This window comes from Papaver somniferum, unplaced genomic scaffold (genome assembly GCF_003573695.1).
Source record: "Papaver somniferum cultivar HN1 unplaced genomic scaffold, ASM357369v1 unplaced-scaffold_125, whole genome shotgun sequence".
NCBI lineage: Eukaryota > Viridiplantae > Streptophyta > Magnoliopsida > Ranunculales > Papaveraceae > Papaver > Papaver somniferum.
In genome coordinates, this window is record NW_020621603.1 from 4,779,029 (window position 1) to 4,806,905 (window position 27,877).

General features: G+C 36.1%; 1 protein-coding gene and 1 pseudogene across 1 annotated transcript; one reads left to right on the forward strand and one right to left on the reverse strand.

Annotated features, from left to right (window-relative positions):
• The first annotated feature begins 2,046 nt into the window (after positions 1–2,046).
• On the forward strand, positions 2,047–10,235 carry LOC113331441 (annotated as a pseudogene).
• A 42-nt stretch (positions 10,236–10,277) lies between these two features.
• On the reverse strand, positions 10,278–12,815 carry LOC113331442. The gene is made up of 6 exons (XM_026578145.1): positions 12,401–12,815; positions 11,959–12,047; positions 11,652–11,784; positions 11,207–11,299; positions 10,982–11,084; positions 10,278–10,748 (listed from the first exon to the last, which is right to left on the reverse strand). Exons 1-6 carry the CDS (start codon positions 12,761–12,763, stop codon positions 10,342–10,344), a joined length of 1,188 nt encoding a protein of 395 aa, XP_026433930.1. The 5' UTR covers positions 12,764–12,815; the 3' UTR covers positions 10,278–10,341.
• Positions 12,816–27,877: the final 15,062 nt, after the last annotated feature.

Consider the following 27,877-nt stretch of genomic DNA (forward strand, 5'->3'; position numbering starts at 1 on the left):
TGGGGTATGTCTAACTGTGCACTCTTGACTCAAAAGTGTTTTCTTTTGTTTTGTTTTTTTAAAAAAGTAATTGTTTTCATGAAGGCATGGATAGCCTGCGTTCCTATACGCATGCAACCAAATTTCCTAATGTTTTAAGAATATATTGATTATCTAGCTACAAAATAGACATCCAAAAATTTTTATTTGTGGACACAAATTAAGCAGAGAGTCAGAAACCAAGTATAGTATTAGTGAATAAGGAAAAATAAATAGTTTGATATTATTCTTTTCTTTCTCTTCCGTAAAAATTATCCTTTAATAAATTCTGAAATTAATAGTGTTGTTATAAGCAAGATGATGTTGCTACTTTAGACTTATTACATGAAGTTATTAATCATATAGGAAACAACAAAATAGAGAGATCTTGCAGATCCGACGGTTACGAACTCGCTAGCTTATAAAGATATGCCGCACATCCGTGTGGGGCAGCATTTGTCTTTCATTTTGAAGGTTATTATTGGGGCATCACATTCCAATAGAGGGGCGTCACCTAATAGGAAAAAAACAGGTCACCCATAAGTAATATCAAAAACCCTTTATCTTAAATAATTTTATAATGACTAAAACAATCCTTATTTAGTTAATCGTAATTTAACGGTTGGAATTAATCCAAACCTAGACGTAAAATCAACTTCTGCGTTTGGAATAAATTCAAACCTGGACGTAAAATCAACTTTTACTGTTTGGTTCAAACAATACCCAGACGTAGACTATATTTTACATTTTACGGTTTGATTCAAACCAAACCTAGACGTAAGACTACATTTTACGTTCGATTCAAACAATACCTAGACGTAAAACTATATTTTACGTCTGATTCAAACAAAACCCAAGCGTAAGCCTACATGCAATTCCTATTTTACGGTTGAATTCAACACGAACCTAGACGTAAGTTCTTCAATATCAAAGTTTACGTTTAGAAACCTAGACCCGAACCCAGACATAACACTAGCAGATACGTTACTGAAACCCTAATTTTACTTCAATTTCATTCAATCTAACCTATTTTAAGCACAAAAATGAGTAAACAAAGATGTGTTTGTTCGATTATTACCTAACGATGAAGTGAATTGAAGTTGAATTTACTGTGGAGGAGGGGAAGAGAAGTAAGATGAGAAGAGGAGAAGTTTTTTTGTTGAATTAGAATAGAAAAGATTAGGGCCTGTTTGGTACAGTTTTGAAAAACAGTTTTCAAAAATAGTTTTCCACTGTTTTAAAAACATACCCTTTTTTCCTTGTTTTCATTTTCTAAAAATTATTTGGTAAACTGTTTTTGAAAACAAGGAAAACCAACTAAATCGGATCAAATGTAAAGATTCGTTTAAGAGATAGTGATATTAGCCATGACTCACTTGCAGTTATTCTCCATCTCTTACTTTGTTCTGAAAAGAAGAAAAGAATAAAGAAAAGAAAAAAAGAGAAAACACAGAAAACAATAATTTGTTGTTTTCATTTTTTTGTTTTTAAAAACAGAAAACAGATAGAAAACATTTTCTGAAAATGTCCTTACCAAACGCATTTCTCCTGTTTTCTGTTTTCTCTGTTTTTAAAAACAGAAAACTGTTTTTGAAAACTATACCAAACAGGACCTTAGGTTTTTAAGTTTTTATTTTAGTTAAAGAGTGGTAATTTTGACATTTTATATATGTATAAGGATATCCCATAATCACTTCTTTGGACACTAAAAATTCAAGTGAAACCCCTGAGTGTGACGCCCCAATAATAGGCTTCTTCATTTTACAGATGGATGGGGTAACAATGTGCAAACAAGGTAAAGATTAGTCACTCCTTGCGTACAAGTTGATGAATCTAATAGTTGAGCATCTAATATTAGGAGTGGAATCCTCCTTAACTCCTCGGTAATATGTTTAAACTTTAAACCGTTATCTGTTTTATGGAAACGGTGAAAATCGTGTTTAGTAGGGCTGTTTTGTCGTTTTCTGGAGTTTCTTCTTATTTGATTTTATTTTCCCTCTTTTGTTTATTTCTCTGCAACTCCGAGATAAAATCTCTCTTTTCTTCTTCTTCTTTTAGAACTTAGTAATCTCACTTGGTTCAGTGAACGCGTCATCTTCGTCATGCACTCTGTAATCAAATACAACTTATTTCTCTTAAAATGCTGGAAAGAGCTGAAATTTCCATTTCGAGTGATGTTAGTTTGGGAAAAATCGAGAAAAATGGCACGATAGTTGTTCGAAGAAATGCCTGTTAAAAGAAACGTGGTGGGCTTCTTTACTTGACAAATGAGTAAGTGGAAAGAAACGGAATACTGTATGTTGCTATAATCATGTATAGAAAACCCTCAGAAATGATGGAGCTTTTCAATTTTTGGATAGACAGAGGGATATTAAGAGGTGCTGAAGCAGGAATACGCGTTAACTTTAATGGTAAGAAAATCCTTTGGGCAATAAATTAAATTAATTATCAGTTTCTATCTTTTTAGACTTTTTTGTTTTTGTTTTTGTTTTTCATTCATTTCTGGAAAACAAGGAAACTACCATAAGTTCTAATTGCTTTTTTTATCTATTTTTAGTTCTACCTATTTCAACCCAAAGAATTGGTGGAATCCGAAACGAAATCACATGTTCTCTGCTTTAATTGAATATAGGAGAAGTAGGAAAAGTGGCAGAAATTATGCAGTAGTGGAGATTTGTTGTTAATAATCTGGAAATCGATATCATCAAGGATACATAGTAACTGTATTTTCCAAATTTAATTAGAAACGCGTTCCCAATGTATTTATGACCTATATATCTAGGTTACTTTCTTGTACATAGCTTTTGAAAGCTTCTGAAGAAAATGGGGAAATCGAGTTTTGGAACCCAAGCCAATGCTTTGTTTCTGAAAAACATTGCATTTCAGGTAAATAACACATGAAAGATATTCTGAAAGGATCAATATCAATTTTGCATTTTTTCCCATTAATTTCTGATTTTCTTAGGATTTTGTGATTTTTATTGGCTTTGCAGCAAAGAAATCTTGTGGAAAATATTAGGCTTATTCTATTCCCTGTTCTTCTATGTGTTGGGATTTTGGTGGCGCAATATGTAGCCTCAAAGTTGAGAAACGTTCATGCGGATGGCAAGGATAATCCGATGTCGATAGTTCTCGGAACTTCTGATGCTATACTGACACCTGAAAAGGTCCCTGTGTTTTTGCAAATACCTCTTCCTGAAGCTCGTGCCGTGAGAACCGGGTTTATTCCATATCAAGACTTGCCTGATAAATCATGTAAAGCAACAGGTTCCTGTCCAGTAACAATACTTGTTACAGGGAAGAATGAATCTCTTGGGAAAAGTATATCTCAAGCACTCCTCTTTGTTACAGTTTTTGTTTTTTCTTTTAAGGATATATATATCTATTTGTTTGTATTCCTAATATAATGTTTTATCAGGTGTTGTAAAGAACCTATTCAACAGTACAGATTTGAACTTTTCTCCTCGGGTTAGTTTTATTTTGGTTTTTGATTTGTTTCATCGTTACGGTAACATATCGATTTGATTCAATAGAAATGATTATTAAGGGGATTCAAAATGTATAGGACAAGTTTTTAGCTTTTTTGATATTAGTAGTAATATTAAGTTCGTTCATTATAATTGAAGCTGACTTTGTTATTTATGTCGATTTTGCAAACTTTCAGACGCAAGTTTCCTTGAATTCTTCAACTCCTATTGATACAAATGATCTTCTCCTGGTTAGTTTTTCTCTCTCATTCTCTTTATCGTTAGGATGAAAACTGTGGGTTGAGAAAACAAATGATTTATTGGCTTCAGATTAGTTAGGCAAAACTGAAATTTATTGGTTTCAAAGAGTTATTGACTACGATCATCATGTTGATTTCGGAACTTGCAGGGGAAAGTGGAACATATACCTAGTTACATAAGAGCCGTTAAAAAGATGACTTCAAAGTACGAAGTAATTAAAGCCCAGTGCAAATATAAAGCTAAGGTTCTTATTCTTCTCCAAACGGCGTCCGTTAATGACACAGCCGGTAGGCTTATCGTATTCGAGATCTATTGGTCCTTTATGTTTATCACCTTATTTCACTATCTCAAGTGTTTGTTTACCTTAGTAAAGTGTGAAATGCATAGTAACCTATGGCTCAACCCGCCCCTGTGTAGTTGAACTATTTTATTTTACCAAATTTTTTGAGATTGTATGACCATTTATGTGAATCTAATTGTTTCAGTTGTAGTTATGTACGGTGTTAATACGTGTCATTACTACTATGAACTATGACATGTTTGACTCTCTTAATTTGTGGTCAATCTCTTACTATTGATGTTATTTACGCGTGATGATGCTTAACTGTTATTATGTTTGAACTGGAAGCAGAGGTAAAGTGTGTTCAAGGTTTAGGCCTATGGCGCAATAGCTCTTTGTTGGTAAATGATGAGCTCTTTAAGGGCTATGCGGAAGGAAATGCGGAAGGAAATTCGGAAAATGAAGCTAACGAGATCCTTGGAGGTTGGCCTTAAAAATTAAAATATGTTTCTTTGTTTAACGTATCTTTCCAGTATAGATGAGTCACGTGCAGCTATCGAACTATTGTTGCAGCTTATGATTTCTTAAACACCGATGAGACTAACTTCAATTTGAGTATCTGGTATAACTCGACATATGAAAAGCATTCGACGATACTACGCGCTGTGAATATGGTAAGCATCACAATTCACAATCTCACAAACGATTTCTATCTTTTAGTCTCAATTCATGCATTTATTCATCTCATCGTCTAATGTCTTTTTTTTTCTTCTTTTGTTAACACGCCCACCCCCTGCTAGTTTCATTTGCATTGGTTTGTTTTTTTCCTTCACTAATACAAATCCTCACACTATCAGTACTTGGTTAAGCTAGCTGTGTATGAACCGCATTTTACTTCAACCCATTGAAATACATGTACATGCAAGAATCATGCCTAGTGGTGTAGCATCTTCTGCACTCCTTTGTACAAATGGGAAATATCATGGTTCCTCTTCCATTAGACCCATGTCGTCCTTGAGGACTTGGTATTTATGTGTATGCTTATGTACTTCTAGCTTGGCAGTGCCTTTTATCTATTTAAAAGACTAGCAGTTATGTGCATTAGAGAGTTAAAAGAGTATTTAGCTGTTGAGATCTTTTACTTGTTAAAGTTACAGGGTGTTTAATTATATCAATTTTTCAGAAAATCGATACAAAGTTTCGTCTTCCAAGGTGAATGTGCATACTTTATTTAGTGATTTTTGGGGAAATAACCTCTTGAAAACTTGTATTTGTAGAAGGAAATGGTTTGTAATCTTTCTTTCTAATTGAAGATATGTTGCTACAATTCCTAAAAGGGCCAATGGGCAACGAAACTTCATGATATGCTTCCCTTAGCTCTTTCTGATATTTGGGCCGTTTTGCAACTGATGTCTACCCTAAACGTCTTGATGGTGCATTGTTCCTGCTAACTGTTTGATTGGTCTTTTTTGTTTTTTAAATATTGTCACATGTGTCTACTGAAATGGTTGTTGTTGTTTTTCTTTTGTATATGTGTGTGTATCTGTGTCTGAATGATGTGTATTTGGTTACTGCTTCATAATATTCTACATGTTTAATAGGCTTCCAATGCGTATCTCAAATTCTTGAATGGCACGGGTATAAAGATGCTACTAGATTTTGTGGAAGGTATGCCCATGCCTCCTCATAATGACTTGGCAGGCGGCTTGGATTCATTCATTGGTGGTTCTCTTCCACACTTCTTCACATGGGTCATCTTGCAGCTTTTTCCTGTAAGTAGGTCTAACTTGACTTTCTACATTACAAGTGTTGTAGTTGTGTTTTATTTTGCATGATTTTATTTGTTTTCTGAGTATTTTCTCCTGTCCTTCTGGATTTTATATATTTTCTGAGGGGATGTACTCCTCTTAAAGCGAGGTTATTATATGACCCATGCTCTTTGAGAATTTGTAACAGTTCAGGAATAAGATTTTCGTAATTACCTGTCTATACCTCATAGGTTTTTATGTTGAATTAAGGAAGTCCTGCATCTCTCCTTATAGTTGGCATCCCTTGATACCATGTCACAGGTGAAAGTAACATGCACAAGATGATTACAAATTTCATCTACTACTCATTTAGTAGTAAACTATCCATTGTCGTCATAATTTTTCCCAGCACCAATGGTGATGTGACTTAACGTTCTAGGTAAAGCTTTGCTTTGCACGTGCAATGCTCTTGTTGTTTTTGATTCTCTTTTGCACCAATGTATAGTACTACACGAACTGACGCGCCTCAACTGTGCATTGTTCTCTTACCCGAATTGGGGCACTTGTATGACAATTTGATTGTTGATGGTTCACACATATCTATACTCATCAAATGATTTGTTGGTCAGCCATCAAAAGCTAAACTTAGATTGTTTATTTAGTAAATAATTTGTTAAAAAAATTTAATTTATGTGTTTGTTACAATGTGCCTCTTGATGAAGGTTATAGTGACAACCCTGGTTTATGAGAAGCAGCAAAATTTAAGGATGATGATGAAAATGCATTGACTTGGAGATGGTCCTTACTGGATGATAACATATTTATATTTTCTTATCCTTTCTTTTGCCTACATGTTATGTCTTATGGTATCCGGTAATCTCATAGGTAAGAAATTTCACATTTCATTCGAATTTTGTTGCTTTAATTCACGTCCTATGCGCTCAAGAATGTCACTAATTAAAAAAGCAATAATCTCCTTCTTTTCAGGGATGTCGATCTTCAAATTTACTGAACTGAGCGTACAATTTGCATTCTATTTCATATATATAAACCTACAGATTTCTTTTGGTTTTCTATTGGCGACAGCATTTTCAAATGTTAAGACAGCTACAGGTCTGTACCCTCCCACCCCCTTACATTCTATTCCTCGTATTATATAACATATTTGAATTTGGTGTCACAGTAATGGCGCACATGTATGTATTTGGATCGGGACTCATTGCAACATTTGTATTCAAGAGTCTCGTCGAATCCACGTCGTTTTCAAGTGAGTTGATCTAATTTAGGTAGTAACGGAAGGAGAGAGAAATTAGTAAAATAAAAAATAACTAATATTCTCTTGTTCGCATTATCTTATATACATATACATCCTTACTGTACAATGTATACTACACTTGTTTCTTAGGAATTTATACTTCCATTAATGTGGTTTAGAATCATCCTATTACATCTTATGGTATTCCCTAATCACATTCGAATGATCTTATGTTGTTATAGGAGGTTGGATTGTCATACTAGAGATGTGTCCTGCCTTTTCTCTATATCGTGGGCTTTATGAATTACAAGACTACTCCCAAAGAACATCTTATGTAGGTCATCTCGTTAAACTGAGTTGGAAGGGTGTGAATGATGGTGAGAATGGGATGAGAGAAGTCTTTCTTCTCATGATCGTTGAGTGGTTTGTAATGCTTATTGTTGCGTATTATTTGGATCAAGTTGTATCCGCAGGTAGTGGTGTTAGAAAGCATCCACTGTTTTTCCTAAAGAAATCAAAAAAAGGCCACCGGCTTCTTATCAGCAACCAACTACCCAGACACAGCAGCCAAACATTCATGTTGAAATTGAAAAACCTGATGTTTCCCAAAACGTAAGTTTGTTCCTTCACAAGCACTGCATACATTGCTCATTCTTGATGCATCAAGATCTAAAAGGTTGGAATGTGTAGCTTTATCAACCCATCCATGAATCGATATTTATTAGCGCGTAGATTTATAGTAACTCAAAGCCACACCTATATTGCATCGAGTCAAAATCTAAGTTCTTTGGCTTAAGCTGTGGCCTATAGATTGGATTCTCATTGTTTCCAGAAGTTTTCTTGTCTTTTATTTTCTATCCTCTGTTACTTGTGCTAATGTTATACTTTGTGCAGAGGGAAAAGGTAAAAGAGTTAATGCTCAAAAATGATACAAGTCATTCCATCGTCTGTGATACACTCAAAAAAGTTTATCCAAGTAGAGATGGTAACCCTGAAAAAATAGCGGTAAGAGGGTTGTCTCTTGCTTTGGAGCGAGGGGAATGTTTTGGCATGCTCGGTCCTAATGGTGCTGGTAAAACCTCTTTCATTAGTATGGTGAGTTTTCAGAATTGTGGATAAGTTAACATTCAGAGGCTTCATTTATTCTTTTCCAGAACCCCCGAAAACATAGAAAAAAATAGAACTACCCTGTGTTTAAAGCCTCTCAACAATTAATGGTTCTACTCTCAGATGATTGGGCTCACAAAACCAACCTCTGGCGTGGCATTCGTTAATGGATTGGACTTAGCAACTGAGATGGACGAAATATATTCCAGCATGGGTGTGTGCCCCCAGCATGAGTACGCAACTATGCTTTTCTTAATTTTCTTTGTCGAGGCACATTGTGTTATGTATTACCAGCAGTATGAAAAAGGATGGCAATTGATTTTGTTTTACGGACAACAACAGCCTGCTCTGGGAATGTCTAACAGCTAGAGAGCACCTTCTATTTTATGGTAGACTGAAGAACCTCAAAAATTCAGCCTTAACGGAGGTAAGTTTTTTTCATTTGTGATCAAAATCGTTAGTTCTCTTTTTTTGTTTCTTATTACCCATTTACTTGTACTAGCACCATTACCTACCATCATCTTAGAAACATTTTGATTTGTTCTTCTTTTGTTTTTATTCTATTATTGAAGGCAGTGGAAGAATCTCTAAAAAGTGTTAACCTATTTCATGGAGGTGTTGCCGATAAACAAGCTCAAACTTATAGTGGTGGGATGAAGAGGCGGCTTAGTGTTGCCATTTCGTTGATTGGTGATCCTAAGGTTTTGATTTTCATCTGTTCTTATTTGCAATATTTGTTGTTTCACTTGTTTGGTTGTGTGCTGTTCATCATGAAATGCTCATGGTGTGATAGGGAACTTAAAATGATCAGCAACTTGTATTTATTAGTTTCAAGTCTTGGCTAATCACATGGTTTGGTTTTCTTCTTAGTGAACACGAGTAACTAATTAGTGAATTTTTCAAGCTAGGTTGTTTTGACATCTTCATGCAGTTTTCAGTTTTCATATCATTCAGTCTTCTTATGTTAGTCTTGTTTTCGTCGTGAAAGGTGGTTTATATGGATGAACCTAGTACGGGACTGGATCCAGCTTCAAGAAACCAGTTGTGGAATATTGTGAAACGTGCAAAGAAAGACCGGGATATTATCCTTACCAGTAATTAAACTTAAATCCCAGAGTTTTACTAATTTTACTACCACTACTGTTGTGTATAAAATTGCTGAAGATAAATACTTGATGGTTTCAGCTCATTCAATGGAAGAGGCGGGAGGCACTATGTGACCGGTTGGGCATCTTTGAAGACGGAAGCTTGCAGTGCATAGGAAATCCGAAAGAGGTAAGATTAAGATTATCTTACATTTCTTCGTCTACTCTGTTTATTTACTCTTTGTCATCCTTGCTCAATACATTTTTTTCCGGTTCAACCCAAATAGAAACACAACTAAGAAACTTACCATAAAAGTAACTTCTTTAGTCGAAAGTCATCCTTCGGGTTGATGCTGACAAAAATCATCACAATTTCTCCCAATTGATTTACAATTTCTAATTTTGATTCCTGAAATTCGTTATAAATGCCAGCTAAAAGCGAGATATGGAGGATCATATGTGTTTACAATGACAACATCTGTGAGCCTAGAAGATGAAGTGGAGAACTTAGTACGTCAGCTCTCTTCAAATGCAAACAAAATCTACCACCTGTCCGGCACCCAAAAGTTTGAAATTCCTAAGAAAGATGTAAGGATTGGAGACGTTTTCCGAGCAGTTGAAAATGCTAAGACCAGGTTCGAGATCAATGCATGGGGTCTGACTGATGCCACCTTGGAGGATGTTTTCATTAAGGTAGCTCAAGCTGCAATTGCATCAACATCTACCATGTAGTAGTCCTAAAAGCGTCTCCTAGTCCCGAATCAAATCGTTGAGATTAGCCGAACTATTCAAATTGGTTGTAAATATACTTGATAGTTGTTGTCTGTAGAGAACCTTCTTTAGGTATGTCTGGTAGGAAAAAAAAATCAGTATAGAGCTTCTTTCTTTTTCCATGTATCTTTCAACTATACAGGGGTGACTTCCATGAGCTTCAGAGGATGGTGTATCACTGATTCAGATGAACCAGCTTTAGTAGGAGCTATTTTGGATAGAAACATGAAATTGCATTTGGTTCTCAGTTCTTTTATCAACCCCCAAGAAGTAAAATAGCTAAAGTTTGAGAGAAAATAAATTTTTGTCATCGGATTAATCTTTGTGCATTCTACAAATTGAAAGAAATTCAGTTTCCAAGTACATTTTTGTTTCTGCTTGAACATGTTCTGATATTATGCCCTTTCCCCTGACATGAGCTACAGATGTGAATCCTTCTATTACTACCTTCAGAAGATATTAAACCTATTGATGATTCAACAACTGGTTTCACTGTTTCCACAACACCATTAGCAGTAGGGCATGTCCTGCTATTATGTCCACTTCGACCGCAGGTTCGACAATTTCGCCGAGTTTTAGTACTTCTCGTCTTGATTTGACTTGACCTTAACTTGCAGCAGGTTTTCCGGTTATGTCCTCTTTCTCCACAAAGCCCGCATTTGAACTTTCTAATTAGTGATCCATCCTTAATAAGTTCTGGACAGTAATGTCTTCTATGGCCTTCCCTTCCACAGTTACTGCAGTAAAATCTTACACCTGCCGAAAATTGGAGCTTATCTATATTAGCTGCTAAACAAGTGTGTAACCTTTTTAACCCAAATGTAAACGCATTATGTCTAGTCTATGGATTTTAAAGTTTGCACCTAAGATTTTGAATAAGCTCAACAATCAAGTGCAAGTTCCGAAAAAACTACTGTATCGCACAAAAATCGGTTTAATATTTCCAGTACTTGCATTTGAATGATCTTAAACAAGAAAGCAAGAAGTACCTTTCATTGCAATGCTTCTCTTGCGACGGTTTTCGGGATTAAGGAAGAAAGCTTTCACAGAATCAGATGCCCTCTTCCTTGCTTCAGCAGTCCCTTTAGCTTTCTGTAATGCAAAAAAAAATAGTAATTCATATGTGATGAAGTTCTGTAATTGTTCTTCCACCAGATTATTTGAGTTCAGACGTAAAGGTTTAACATAATATATCAGAAATGTGCATTCCAGACCTTAATTGCAGCCACTCTCTGAGCATGTAACTTTGGATCGCGATGGAGAATCTTCATTCGCTTAGTAAATAATCCTGTTTTAGCATTCAGATTCTGCAAGCATCCAACTAAACAAGGAAAATCAAACTTATGATTATCTCTCCACATAATCTACCTATGCAATTATCAAAGATTTTGTGTTGCAATAAATAGATGCAAGTAAAGCATGTAAACTTAGTTACATTGTTGACTGGCGCTTACTTTTTTCAGTACACATACGTTTTATTAGAATTCTATGCAAAGGCCATGAATCTGAGAATAGATTCCTAACAAACTCAATTAATATATGAGAAATGACAAGCAAATAGTGCATATGCAGTCAGGAAAAAAAATACATTTCAACCAAAAAAAAGACAACTTCAAACAACGACGTGCATATGCAAGAGAGATTGAGTTGTGGACTAACTTTTAGTGATCTGCTGATCTTCAATCCAACTTCAGGAGAAGGTGAATGGTATATCCGCTTGGACTTTTTCCTGATATCCAACTTTATGTCTAGGTTGTCTACCTCATCATCTTCCTTGACTTTGAGCGGAGATCTGCATAACGAACATCACGCGACAATGAGCATACTCTAACTTGCACAGAGACACAACTCATTTCTGGTGCAAAATATTGGTTGCAAAAATCATCAGACCATGCAAAAAAGGGCAATTTGACCAGCATGCAATCTACTACTAAGAAGAAGCGGAAACAAGGTTTAACGATTTTACATTGAGCGAGCTTTTTCCCATGGTTGCTCGTCGATCGACTCTTCCCATATTACGCAATCTCCCAAGCATTTACTACACATTTTTGTTCCCTGGAACAGGTAAACCAAATACGAAGCACGCATTCTCTAATAAGTAAAGCTTTGATGCTCATCAACAGCTAAACATCAAGGACTTGGGCAGTGAATGCCGTATTCACAGTTGGATCCGCAACCCCTTAGGGTAAAATGCCTGGCATCTATGGTGATTAGGCCACCACATGCACCAAGTCCTCGAACATTCTCGCAACAACAAATGATGTTTAGCAAGTACTTGCTTATTGCCATCTAAACTATCAAGAACAAATCAATTTGTCTATTTTCTTCCTAGCTCATATGAAAAAAAAAAAACAATTAAAAAAAAATGAAGAAGAAAGAAAATGTGATATGTGAAAATGTGCACATACCTTCCCATTACACTGTGAACAGTCTAATTTAGACCTTTCTATGCCACACTCAATACATGGAGTATAACCTCTACCCCTACAACAAGGACAAGGCAATTCTCTAATATACTGTCCATTTGGTCCAAACCATGATCTTGGTTTAGTTGCACCAGCAATTAGTTTCCTTGGTTGAAGATCAGACTCAAGACCAAAGAAGTCCTGGGAAGGATCATAATCATTATTCGCAGAAGATGAAGAGAGTGTACAGGAAATGAAGTCAATTCTTCTTCTGTTTGAATCAAGTAAAATCCATAGATTTGATTTTCTATCTTGTTTACAATTAGGAACTACTAAGAATTTGAAAGATGAACAGATAGTTAACATTTGTTTACAGTGAGATGGTGAAAGAGGGAGTGAAGAGATGTTTTAATGGAGTTGTGTGGTGAACAAAGAGACTAGAGACGAAAAGTATAGTTTTCCTGTGGATAAAATGAATTTGGACCATTTGGTAATTTTGGAGAAATTGGGCATCGGAAATTCTACATCGAAAATGTTTGGTGTACCGAAAAGGAGCACCGTGATGTGCACCGTGATGTGCACCGTGATTTTGATGTGAGAGAAAAAAAGATGGTGAACCCCACCTCCCTGCAAATCTCACTCGGGATTGCCCTAACAGTCCTTGAATTTCTTCACGGTGCAGATCACGGGACACACCTTCGGTGTGTGTATCATCGCTGATTCTACATTGACCGCCCATCACAGGGGGTGGGACCCATTCCCATAAACCTACCTAGGGGTGTATAACGGGTCGGATGGGTCGGGTTTGACCTCACCCGCCACCCAACCCGCTGATGGCGGGTAATTGAACTCATCACCCGCACCCAACCCGTTTTACAGCGGATCGGTTTTCACCCGACCCAACCTTATTGTGGGTTAAATCGGGCGGGTGGCGGTGGGTATACTCATCCTCCTAAAAGAGTTTTAATTCTTCGAACTTTCAGTGAAAACTAGTGAACTGCCGAAAACTCTCTTTGCACACTAGTATTTGTATCATCCACATGACGAAGTGCAAAAAAAACATTATCAAAGTTTTCAAAATTAAACCCCAATTTCTTTGGCAACTAACGCCTTCGCATGAAATCTAACCTTAAAGCAAATAGAAAAAAACTCGTGAAGTGGGTAATTTTTGGTTTTTTCTCTTTCTATCCTTAAAAGCATCCATGAAATTCAGAAAATTTAACCAGAAGATTCTAACCCCATCAATGATTTGTATAAATCAATCAAACATTTCCACTAAAATTCTAATGAAATAAAGAATTTGACATGCAAGCAGCAAAATATTGAAACTTATAAAGGAGAAATAATCAAAAACACAGATAAAAATAAAAAAAGAAGCAGACAGGAGATTTCTATGAATTACAGAGATACATGGATGACTTTATAAAACCTAGAAAATCATCTACTGTGTATATTAATATGAAGGCACATGTAGAAAAATAAAACAACAATCATAGAGTAGCTATTTACAGTGAAGAAGTGGATAAATGAACAATGCACACTATCCTTACAGGCTTGGTATATGGATGATGGTACTATTATCGGGGACACCGAAGAAGTGGCAAACACACTCACAGTTGTCCAGCCGGAAGGGCCTGAGTTGGGGCTTATATTGAATATTAAGAAAACTGAAATCTTTTGGCCTCTTGTGATGGACAGAAGATAAGAGACGAGATGTTTCCTGCTGGAATCTCAAGCCCAAATAATGGGGTCAAATTATTAGGTGGTGCGGTCATCCTTGATAATGGGTTTGTGAAGGGACTTTCCATTCGGAGAGCATAGAAGGCAATAGGTTTAACACAGGTTTTATCCAAGCTCCGCGATCCTCAGAGTGAACTTTTACTCCTACGTGCATGCATGGGGATCTCCAAGATGCTCTTTGGGCTCCGGATCTGTTGCCCAGACTACGCCATAGAGGCAACAGATATTTTCGATAGAGTCCCGAGAGAGGTGGTAGAGGGTATTGTGGTTTGTGGGAGACCGTTCTTTGGAGATTTACAGTGGAGGTTATCCATCCTACCTATAGGATATGGGGGCCTTGGTTTATACACTGCTAAAGAGGTGTCTCACTATGCCTTTATAGCATCACGTGTGCAATCCTGAGGTCTGCAAGATCACATATTAAGGGGGAGTGAAGTAGAGGACATGGATGACAACTTTCATAAGGCTTTGAAGGCATTACAGGTAACTCTTCCTGATTATGACTTTAGCAGCTTCACTAGTAAGGACACCGTCCCTCTTAAAGCACAAAGTAACCTGACGAGTGCTCTTTTTGGTAAAGTGGTTAAAGATAGAGATATAGTTTATGAGTTACTGGACAAACAGAAAGCGGTCTTTGGTTGTCTGCAAACAACGCATGCCCAGGACTTTCTTCTTGCTATTCTGATTGAGGGCTTTGGACAGAAGATGTCACCCGTGGGATACCGGTCCATCCTCAAGTATAGGTTAATGATTCATTTATACCTTTCAGATTCACGTTGTTTGGCATGTATCACAGGTTGTTTAGACACATATGTGGAACACGCAGTTCATTGTAAGGTTGATCCAGGGTTCAAATACAGACATGATCATGTGAGAGATATGTTGTATGATGTGTTACAGAGAGCTGGTATTTCATCTAAGAAACAAGCGGTTGTCAACTTTTTGACAAACCCACTTGAGGGGAGATCAACATTCAGGCCAGCGGACTTTCTTATTTTTGGATGGGCTAATGGCAAACACACATGTGTTGACCTTACTGGGGTTTCTCCGTTAGTAAATATTGGACATGGTACTTTTACAGCTGGCCAAGCAACGCTGAGGGCTGTTTCAGGTAAGATAGAAAAGCATGAGAAAGCATGTGTTGATAATGGACATGCTTTTTATCCCCTTTGCTTTTGATACTTTTTGTTTCTTAGCTCCAGAGGTGGTAGGGCTACTCAAGACAGTTCAGAAAGTCATGCATAATAATGTCATGATCCTCGGTTCGAGAGAGATTGTTTTTAAGAGGATAGGTTTTGCAATTCAAAAGGGGATTGCGGCGCAGCTTGTTGCTCGCTTGCCTGCTATGTAATGTTTTTTTATTATTGTTCAAAATTAATAAAATAAATTAATATTAGGCGTCCAAGTCATCAGAGTAGCTTGGTGGTTCTACTCTTAGCTGGTGATTGATATGTCCCATCTTCGAGCCTTGCCAGTTACCACTTATTTATGCCTTCAATTTTTGGTTTCCACTTCTTATTCTTATGTATTTGAACGGCCAGGATGAGTAATATGAGTGGAATATTATGGCGGGTGGGCGGGTTGGTTCGGATGACAGAAGGTGTCACCCGCACCCGACCCAACATATGTCGGGTATTTGATGTTGCGAGTCATAGTTGACTCGTGTCTAAGTGGGTTGGGTCGGGTGTGGGTTAAAATTGGCGGGTGCAGGTTGGATCGGGTTTGTGCATCCTTAAACCCACCCCATAACATCAATAGTTAACTATTTTTCTTGTCAAGGATTTCGATTAGACTTGAATAACTGAATCCTACATACCCCAAAATTCGGATAAGGAGTAGTTATACTACCTCCATTTCTGGAAAAGAGATACTTTCACTTTTTCAATTTGGCCTATTTTTAGGCTAAAATGAAAAATGTGAAAGTATCTCTTTTCCAGAAACGGAGGGAGTATAAATCTAGGTTTTGTGGGTAGATCTCTTTGTAAACCCTCACGAGACTAAACTCGTTTGTTAGGGTCACCTACCGGTTTAAAAGCTTGTTGCACATGCTAAGTGCAGACGCGTTACCTACGACAATGAGTTAGGGTTTATTTAAGTGTGACCTTGGACTGTTTTTGTTATTTGTACCTCAATCCTTCTGCTTTGTTCCGCAAATAATAATAAATTTGCCAGTGTTTTAACAAACATGCTAAAACCATCTTTTGTAATTAATATTTCAAGCCACGCGTTCCAAACATATACCTAGTGCACCCTAAATTAAAATCAATACTGAAACAACAAAGGCACCCAACCACATTACAGGTGGACATCTACAGGGTTGTCTATAATAATCTGCGCGTTTTCTTGGAAACCATCCCCATAACGCTCCCAAATGTGCTTTGTGAGATCCAACCTCAGGCTTTCCCATGTAATTGGTTCCGCAAGAACACCGGCGTGCATTCTCAGATCACCAACCACTGGTTCAGTTGGTTGTTCCGCCATCATTCCCCAATCCGCTGCAGGATACTCGTTCTCCACAACCATGTTGTGCATTATCATGCATCTTCTCATTATGGACTTCATATCTGATTTTTTCCAATAGATACAAGGATTATTTACAACAGCAAATTTCCGTTTCATAGTACCAAAAGATCTTTCCACATCTTTCCTCTTTGCCTCTTGGTATGTGTTGAAAAGTTTCTTTTTTCAACTTAGGGTCCTTGTTAGAGCATAGCTCGGTTGAACCCACCAAGCGTTGGTATGTCAAGTTAGGTTGTCATATTTTAGTGAATCAAAACTCATTTAAAGAGTCGCTTGATTATATGCTAGAATAAACTTCGTACAAGTTAGCCTGAAAGTATTAGGATATGAGATATTACAAGTATTACGTGAAGACTTGAAGAATGTGAAGAAGTAAGGAGCTATAACGACGACATCATCCTTCCACTTGAGGTTAGTAATATTTGACTTGAACTGTTTCATTCCCTAACGTATCTTTCAAGTAGTGCACATTGAAAACATAACTGCGAAGCTATGAATGATTATACTCTAGTTGGAGGTAGTATTAAGATATCGACATAATCGTTTGAATGTTATTGTGATTATGTATGGGTATGAGGTGAAGATTTTGTCCTAGGAAACAATGTTTTACATTCGTTTAAAGGAAGTACATTCATGAACTTGTTTTGTGAATCGAAAGGGAAATTTCTAGGCATATTGGTATTGTTATTCATTGCATATATTTTGAATTACCAATATGTGTGTTTAGTATAACCGCTCATGACTTGTTTATGTTCTTGGTAAAACTATTCACAAGGCCTGACTTTTGTATTGATATGACTTTTATTAGTGAATCTGATCTTAAGTAATCACCTGAGATGGTATGATCGATTTTTTGTAATTGGTATGACCAACTCTAGACATTGGGGGAACGATCCTAGTAAGAGGTGCAACCGATCACAAAAGGGGAATCGATCCTTATAAGAGGTGCAGTGAGTTTCTACTTATTGGGAACCGATCCTATGAACATATGCAACACGTTTTTAGTTATTGGGAACCGATCCTATGGACATGTGCACCAAATACAAGTTAAATATCATATATATGTGGGAACCGATCCTAGTACCTAGTCAACCAAGTTTTGGTAACTAGCGTGACTAATTCTAGTACCCACATGGAGGTAGAACCGAAACTTGTTTTGGTAGAACCGTGAAACCCGTTTGGAAGTGTGGAAAATCAGTTCCAAGATTGTAAGTATGAAAAAGGACTTACAAAGTAAATATGTCGACATACTTTGAACATGTGCAGTAACGCTTATCTTTTATTGTTCAAAGATATTCCTTAATAGCTAAAGGAGAATCCCGGATTGAAATAAATTAAGAATTTTTTAATTAAGGTTTTTAGTTTTGCATATCTTTAAAAAATAAAAATCAGTAATGTGAATTTACTAGTTGGAGATTTTCTAAGATATTTTCGGTCAATACTTGGACAAAGCATTTCCAGGAATTATGGAAACCGAATTTGGAAATATATTGCATATCTTGAGAATATTTTCGGTTTTGGAAATTCCTTTGTGTCCAAACTTCCTTGGTCTATAAATATTGAAGTTTGCATTTCAAGCAAACTAATCCTCAGAGTCAGAAAAACTACCTAGTTGCGTTGTTACTGGTGGAGCCGCCTATTCGGAGAGGAAAGTAACCTAATTAGGAGAAATCTCTTACAACTACACGGTTTAAAGACTTCTTTGGGATTCAGAAGTTCTATTAGTATCGTTGGTGGGAAACTAGATAATTGCGGTTTATTATTAGTTTTCGATTGACTTGATTGACTAATGGTTGTTGAACTTTGATTGCACCTAGTTTGCTTATGCTTGAGAATCTTCTCTTTTGATATAAGATACACTCAAACTAGAGCGAAGTTTCGACGGGGATCTTTAGACTGTTTGTAATTCTAAAGACGTCTTGTGATGATCCATTGTTAACAGACTTCGTTCTGTGTGTGATTGATCACAAGAGATTTAAGTTGATTGTGTGCAGGTGTTTCTTGAAGATCTAAGAAGATTTGAAGATGAAGAAGATTTCTGATTTGGGTTCATAATCTTTGGTGTGCACAATACTTGTTTCGGCTGGAAAAGGATCCAACTATAATCGATTTATCTTTGTGATAGGTTTGATTGATTAGTTAAGTATATCAACATCAATATAATTCTTTGTGATTAAAAGTATTGATTGCAAAATCTTGAAAATTACTTTGGTAATTGTTATTGGATAGATCTAAGGACCTGAAAAGGGGGTTTATTGGGATAAACGGAAGAGCCTTTTGTCGAACTCATATCACTTGGTTGAAAAGAGTTGTTACCGAACATATTAGTTGTTCCTTTACTGTTTGGAATACGAACCAAATGAATTTTTCGAAGTGCGTGACTTATTAACAAGTTGGAGGCGCAGGGATACAAACGGAACTAGGTGAACTATAGGTTTAGTTGCTTAGTCTCAACTATACGAAGTTGGTTAGATTTTGTATAGCGGCTTAATCCCAAGAGTATTCAATTCTGGACAAGGTCCCGGGGTTTTTCTGCATTTTCGGTTACCTCGTTAACAAAATCTTGATGTGTCTTTTACTTTTCTATTTCCGGAATTATAATTGTTTTATTATAATTAGAAGTAAAATACACAAACGTTAATTTATATTTACTTGATAGTAATCCTATTGTGTTTGGTTAAGTCTGAACCTTTTATCAAGTAAACATACTTCGTTGTTGTATTGTCTCAATCTTGTATCCATAGTCAATCACACAAGTTATCTTGTTGTCGTATTGTCTCGATCTCGTATCCATAGATGATCACACGAAGTGTGAACCAATTAGTTGTATTGTCTCGACTCCGTACATAGATAATCACTTTCGGATAAAGGACTTATAGGTGGAAAAGTTTTAGATTGAGGTATATTTGGGTACCCTCGTCTTTTCAATTGGTATCAGAGCAGGAAAACACGAAAAGATATAATAATCTTTGTTTGGTGCGATCCAACCTGTAAGATATGAGTCAAATAAGAAAAGAAAAGCTAAATTTATGAATAACTCAGTTAACGTATGTCAAGATAATGAGAATAATATCTCAGAGAAGGTCAATGGAAATTGGTCTCGAAAGTCTTTTCGAAAATCAAATAAAAAGTCTATGACTAATAACTTGATTGCGAATCAGGTCTCTTATCAGAAAAGAAATGAATCCGAAACTCAATAAACATGTTTTGGATCCGACTCCAATCTATAGTGAAAAATCTTCTAAAAAGAGAATAGATTCACTAGTCTGCCCAAGTTCTGATTTTCATAAAATGTTAGAAAGATTTTCAAGCATGTTGAAAACTATTCAGAAAAGGGAAAGGTCATTGTCAGCCTAGATGATGTCCTAGAACTTATTGTTCAATTGAATGTAAGAATTTGTGAAGGAAAACGAGAAACACTCAGTCTTCAAAATAATATGGCAGATTATGTGGAACAAAAATTAGCTCTATGCAACAAAGTTCATCAACGGACTACAAAGTGTAAAACTCTTACTCAATCGCTGGAGCATTCACAAATAAGGAATAATATCCTTATTGAAGATCTTCTTACAGAGATATGTCGAAAGGTATTTCTAGACAAGTGTTTAGAAAAACATTTCAAACAAGGAATGGTTACCTTGAGAGGACATATAGAATGTCTTGAACAGAAGACATCAGAATTCCTTCGGATGGCAGATCTAGACCACACAGGTTCAAGCTCAAGGAATATACCATCCTGGGCACAAGATGTAATCAAGGATATAGCTTCTCAAAATATTCCTAATGAAGAGGATGTATCTAAAACCCACTCAAGGGAACATGATAATGCTCCTAAAAGAAAGAAGGAAGAAATGCCTCAAAAGGTATTGGTGATGAAGATCCTCACCCAAACGCTTAATCGCGTTGGAATGTGCATCCTTACAATACCCAATCTACTGATATAAGGAAGCACACATATCTGGGAAATCTGTGTCCTGTCATAATCACTTATTCAACATAGAGAGTTTACACAATCTATCTGAAGATGCATGATATGTCTCCATGTGTAGAAAAGTTGTCTTGCAAACAACTTGGGTAAACATGATAAGTTTCCTATCTATAAGTATCTCTTGATACTGATCTAGAAGATAATTTCTTTTCGAAGAAAGTTGTGAATCAGTAACACATAAGATGCGAAAATCTTTTCAAATCTTGTCAGAATTATTTATTTAAGGCTGATATTTATGTTTGGTATGTGTTAAAGGTATATCAAATATATGTACTCAACGTGTCTGAGAACTTATGCTAAAATATGTATTCTCAAACCAGATCTCGAGCAAAACTTCTGAAAGCCTTGAGTGGAATGACTTCTAAGGAAACTGCTCATCTTGATGATACCTTCAAGAAATATGGTTATGAAGATATATAAAATGAAAAGGAAGATGTGACTCATCTCCTTATCCAAAACAGTTTGGATGCTAAGATTGATATTATCAATCTACGAAAAGTCCTCCTCAGTACTATGGAAACTCATCATAGACAGGCAACACTACTAAGAACTGTTATCCGTAACCAAAGAAAGTTGATTAAACTTGGAATCGGTAATAGGGAGTATGCTTGGAATATTAATCAAAAGGTTAATGCTTTCGCCTGTGAATACAATCAAGGTACTGTGTGCAGAATCTAAGATATCAGTCATGATGTTGTTGATGAAGATCCTGAAAAATTCGAGGACATTGAAGGTGATGTTTAATAATCGGTTTAAAGATCTGTCATAAAGAAAATAGACATTAGTTTTTGATTATTTCAGTAAAGTCTATTATGAATAAAACTATCTTATTTATGAATAAAATTATTAGTTTATAATTTTTCTTGTAATAGTTTTTCGTTTACATAGCATGTGCTTGAATGCTTTATCTTATTGCTATGTATGTTTATGGGATGTTTGATTTCGGTTTTCATGACCTTAACATTCGACCTCATACGATGTGAACCCTTATGGTTTGGGTGACTTTTTGGTTTAGCAGGATTAAGTTCTAGCCCATGTTGGTAGGCTTTATCAAAGGATCATGACGGTATCTGATTGAAACAATATGTGAAAAAGTCACAATACGTTGAATCGTTTTTGGTTTAGCATAAAAGCATATGTGTTTCGAGGTTTCAACTTTTGCATTGCATTAGTTAAAACCGGTTTTCAACCTTTCTCTGGTAAAGGTTGGTTGTTGTTGTTCTTTTGTCTTTCAAGAGGATGACTACATAATGATATTTTGGTATCAATTCTCCCTGATAAGATGCAAACATTATTGGAGAAGAGGATGTGGAATTTGAGGTAATGACTTTGTTAGTTAATCGTTTTCCTGTTTAAGAAAAGCATGATTTTATTGCATATATTTATTGCTTTTGCTTAACAAAATTTCGATACAATTGATGTTTATTCCATTGTTTATGTATGGATGTGTGTGTGATTCTATTGTTTCCGGATAAGAAAAACTATTGTTATCTTGCTTTATTGTTTGGTATCAATCGTTTAAGCTTACAAAATTTATGTACAATTGTGGTGCTTCAGTGTCTATGTTGTTTCAATTGCTTCTGGTTGAGGTAAATAATTATGGAAGTTGATTTATTTGGTTTGTATGAATTGTTTATGGCTTTACAAAAGAAAAAGTTTTCGGGATGAATTTTTTAGTCCAATTCGATTCCGGATAAGAGAAACTAAGTTATTCTGATCTTAGTTAGACTTATCAAAGTGGAGGTTTCGGTTATTCAAGTCTAATCGAATGCCTTAACAATAAATGCTAGTTAACTAACCTAGTACTTTTCTTGTTTAAAAGTTAAAGGTCTAAGTTATATGGATAATTAGATCTTGATGAGAAAAATAAAGTTAATTATGATCTTTATTTTGGTCTTATCGAACAAGCGATTGTACTTATGCAATCGGTTTAGCAAATGGACTAAGGTGCTTAGTCGATTTTTGGTTTGCTAAACTATTAGGGAAAATTGTTTCGGGAAATTGTTTCCTTAGTAACATATCAAAACAAAATTACATTGTAGTTTCGATTTTGATATTGGTTATCCAAAATGGTGTGTGGAACCCTCGTGCTTAACTCTTATAGGGTGCAAGTCTTTTGAGATTTGTAAGATCCTTTTGCTTTGTCTTTTATTTGCTCGTACCTTTGTCATTTTGTGACAAAAGGGGGGAGAAATATATGGAGTAAGAAAGTGATATTGATATTGATTTGTATTGATTTGGTATCACTAAGGAAAGGACAATGGTGCTTAAAAGTTTTATCTAATGAAAGAGTAAAGCATAGACTAAGGGGGAGTAGTATATCATATTGATAAGGGAATAACAAAGACGTGCGGATTGAAAATATACCTATCTTACCTTTAGGGGGATTATTAGCTTTGTCATTATAATGTCAACAACGGCATTTAAAGGATTGGATGTATACAGGTTATTGTGTTGTTGAATTTGGAAATCAAGCGTCTGTGTAATGAATTCTTGTAATTTGTTTATCCATATGATGTAAGAGTTTTGTCACTAAAATTGACAAAGGGGAAGATTGTTAAATCATAGTTCGGTTGAACCAACCAAGCGTTGGTATGTCAAGTTTGGTTGTCATATTTTAGTGAATCAAAACTCATTTAATGAGTCGCTTGATTATATGCTAGAGTTAACTTCGCATAGGTTAGCTTGAAAGTATTAGGATATGTGACATTACAAGTATGACGTGAAGACTTGAAGAATGTGAAGAAGTAAAGAGCTACAACGATGACATCATCCTTCCACTTGAGGTTAGAAATATTTGACTTGAACTGTTTCATTCCCAAACATATCTTTCAAGTCGTGCATATTGAAAACATAATTGCGAAGCTATGAATGATTATACTCCAGTTAGACGTAGTATTAAGGAATACAATACGAAGTATAACGCTTATCTTTTGAAATTCGTATATAAGACATCGACATAATCGTTTGAATGCTATTGTGATTACGTATGGGTATGAGGTAAGATTTCGTCCTAGGAAACATTTACACTCGTTTAAAGGAAGTACATTCATGAACTTGTTTTGTGAATCGAAAGGGAAATCGCTAGGCTTATTGGTATTGTTATTCATTGCATATCTTTTGAGTTACCAATATGTGTGTTTAGTATAACCGCTCATGACTTGTTTATGTTCTTGGAAAAACTATTCACAAGGCTTGACTTTTGTACTTGTATGACTTTTATTAGTGAAACGGATCTTAAGTAATCACCTAAGATGGTATGATCGATTTGTTGTAATTGGTATGACCAACTCTAGACATTCGGGGACCGATCCTAGTAAGAGGTACAACCGATCACAAAAGGGGAATCGATCCTTGTAAGAGGTGCAACAAGTTTCTAGTTATTGGGAACCAATCCTATGAACATGTGCAACACGTTTTTAGTTATTGGGAACCGATCCTATGGACATGTGCACCAAATACAAGTTAGATACCATATATATGTGGGAACCGATCCTAGTACCTAGTAAACCAAGTTTTGGTAACTAGTGTGACTAATTCTATTACCCACATGGAGGCAGAACCGAAACTTGTTTTGGTAGAACCGTGAAACCCATGTTTGGTGATTTGATAGGATAATCAATCACATAGTTCTTGGAAGTCAGACGAACCAATTCTAAACTTGTTTGGAAGTGTGGAAAATCGGTTCCAAGATTGTAAGTATGAAAAATGACTTACAAAGTAAATATGTCGACATACTTTGAACATGCGCAATAACGCTTATCTTTTATTGTTCAAAGATATTCCTTAATAGCTAAAGGAGAATCCGGATCGAAATAAATTAAGAATCTTTTAATTATGGTTTTTAGTTTTGCATATCTTTAGAAAATAAAAATTAGTAATGTGCATTTACTAGTTGGAGATTTTCTAAGAGATTTTCGGTCAATATTTGGACAAAGCATTTCCAGGAATTATGGAAATCGAATTTGGAAATATATTGCATATCTTGAGAATATTTTCGGTTTTGGAAATTTCTTGGTGTCCGAACTTCTTTGGTATATAGATATTGAAGTTTGCATTTCAAGCAAAATAATCCTCAGAGCCAGTAAAACTACCTAGTTGTGTTGTTATCGGTGCAACAACCAATTCGGAGAGGAAAGTAACCTAATTAGGCGAAATCTCTTACAGCCGCTCGGTTTAAAGACTTATTTGAGATTGAGAAGCTCTATTAGTACCGTTGGTGGGAAACTAGATAATTGCGGTTTATTATTAGTTTTCGATTGATTTGATTGACTGACGGTTGTTGAACTTTGATTGCACCTAGTTTGTTTATGCCTGAGAATCTTCTCTTTGTCATGTACCCAATTATTTGAGACCGAGTCGCGTGACTGAGTTGGATTCAGACTCACCAGGTTAGCTAGGGTAATCAGTGTGTGTAGGAATTCTATTTCCTCGAGTTCCGTTTCTTGTCTCTTTTTCTTATTTGATGTATTTTGGGTCGTTGATGTCCTTCTTCTCAGACTGGTGTTTAAATACCCAATCACTGTAAGACTCTAAAATTCATGAATGAAAAACTAAATTGCTTTCAATTTTGAAGGTTAGGCTCTGCTTGCAGAGAGAAAGCAGCTTGCTTCCAGTTATCCTTGATCATTTCCTTGTAGTTGTACCTCAGTACACTACAATTGGTATCAGATTCACTCTTGGAACCTGTTTCCATGGCTAACAAACAGTCCATCGCAGAGCTCACCCAAAGTGTTGCTCAAAACACTACTTCCATCACTGAAATCAGAGATCAACTCGATTCTTTGAGTTCTTCAGTCACCGATGTCAAATCTACATTGGCTCTTATTCTTGGCTTACTGAAGAACAATCACTCACAACACCATCCAGGTCCATCTTCTGATAAATCTCAATTTACACCTCTCAACAATATCTCTCAACTCATTAAAACAATTTCTCATTCTAGCAACAATCGAATTTCCCGAACTCCAAAGGTCGATTTTCCCAGATTTAATGGCAGTAACCCTCGTGGTTGGGCTCTTAAGTTTGAAAGATATTTCGCATTTCACAAATTTCCGGAAGAGGAGCGAGTGGATTTAGATGCTATTCATTTCGATTCACAGGTGGATTCATGGTTTATGAACTATCAACAAGGTAAATAATCTATTCCTTGGACTACATTTGTTCATGATTTATGTGCTCGATTTGAGGATGTTGCACAAGATAATTATGTGGGAAGTTTCAATAAATTATCTCAAACTACAACTGTAGAAGATTATTTCGATAAAGGGGAGCACTATAAATGGTTCATGGAATCTAATAATCCTGGCTTACCTGAAAGTTTTTATACCCTTAGCTTCTTTAGTGGTTTAAAGGAGGATATCTGAGCTACTGTGTGAATGTTCAAACCAGCAACAACAACTGAGGCTTTTGTCTTAGGAAGGTTACAACAAGCTTCTTTACTTCATCACCCAAAACCTAATAAAAATTTTCTAGACCTTTTGTTCCAACACCATTATCTGTGTTCCACCCACCCTCTATTGTTAAATCATTCTTCTCTCCTCATACCACTTAAAATAAACAACTTACTTCTTCTAATCCAATTGTAACCCACCCAACTTCTCCACCAAGTACTTCCATTGACAATTCTTTACCACCTATCAAGATTCTTACTCATGCCCAAATGCAAGTGAGAAAATACAAAGGGTTATGTTATAATTGTGATGAGTTCTATAGACAGGGCCACAAGTGCAAGACACAACAGTTATTTATGCTCATACCTGATGAGGAGATGAAGGATTCAACACCAGTGTTTCCTGCTGACTTCAATGTTTCTTCACCAACTACTAGTGACTCTAATATTGAGATATCTTTACATGCTTTAACAGGACATGTAGTTCATGATACAATTAAAGTTTCAGGCCATTTGAAGAAACATCCTATTATGGTTCTAGTGGATACTGGGAGTGCCCATAGTTTCATTGACTCAAGTATTGTCAAGAAACTAAACATTCATGCTTCTCCCACAGGGCACATGGTAGTGACAGTGGCAAATGGTGAAAGAATCACTAGTCATGGTCTTTGTCAGAACATTCAATGGGAAATGCAGGGGCATCAATTTTCCTTTGACTTAAGGGTGCTACCACTAGGAGGATATGACATGGTTTTAGGATCTGATTGGTTACAAAAGTTGGGAGATGTCACATTCAACTTTACTCAGTTGAAGATTTCCTTTCTTCATCATGGAATCTATATCACACTTCAGGGAAGTTCTTCTAAACCTTCTCTTCATCTTATTGAGGGTTCTTCTTTAAGAAAGTTTATCAAGACAATACTCCAACACTAATTGGCCATTTCTTTGTTGTTTCTGCATCACCTCCTCCACCTATTTCTCCTCCAATTAGTGCAGTATTGGATACCTTTTCTGATGTATTTGCAGAACCTACTACACTCCCACCTTCCAGAACTTTGGACCACAAAATTCCACTCAAGCCAAACTCTACCCCTACTTCGCAGAGGGCTTATAAATGCCCTTACATTCATAAATATGTGGTTGAACAATTGGTCCAAGAGATGCTTTCTGCAAGGGTTATTCAAAATAGTAACAGCCCATTTACTTCCCCAATTCTCCTTGTGAAGAAGAAAGATGGCACATGGAGATTTTGTGTTGATTATAGAAAACTAAATGAGTCCACCATTAAGGATAAATTTCCTATTCCATTGATTGATGAGCTATTGGATGAACTCAAAGGAGAAGTTATCTTTTCTAAAATAGATTTAAGGTCTGGATATCATCAACTCAGAGTCTTTGGTCCTGACATTCACAAAACAGCTTTTAGAACTCATCATGGACATTACGAGTTTAAAGTGATGCCCTTTGGCCTCACCAATGCACCTGCTACATTTAAATATCTGATGAATGAAGTACTTCAGCCATTTTTAAGGAAATTTGTGCTTGTCTTCTTTGATGATATACTCATTTATAGCAAATCCATGGCAGATTTTGTTCTACACTTACAACAAGTTTTCTCTCTACTGGGGCAACATTTATTATTTTCCAAACTGTCTAAATGTGTTTTTGCTCAGCCTCAGCTAGATTATTTGGGACATCTCATCTCTGCAGAGGGAGTGGCTGCGGACCCTGACAAAATTGCTGCTATGACCACTTGGCCATTACCTACCAACTTGAAGCAGTTAAGGGGATTCTTGGGTCTCACATGCTACTATAGAATATTTACTAAGGGCTATGATAC

Excerpts from the sequence above, each read along its gene's own strand:
- LOC113331442 (XM_026578145.1), bottom strand. The coding sequence starts at position 12,763 with ATGTTAACTATCTGTTCATCTTTCAAATTCTTAGTAGTTCCTAATTGT. Across the intron at positions 12,048-12,400 it reads GTTCACAGTGTAATGGGAAG|GGAACAAAAATGTGTAGTAA; the intron begins GTATGTGCACAT and ends TACCTGTTCCAG. Across the intron at positions 11,785-11,958 it reads TGGGAAAAAGCTCGCTCAAT|ATCTCCGCTCAAAGTCAAGG; the intron begins GTAAAATCGTTA and ends TTCGTTATGCAG.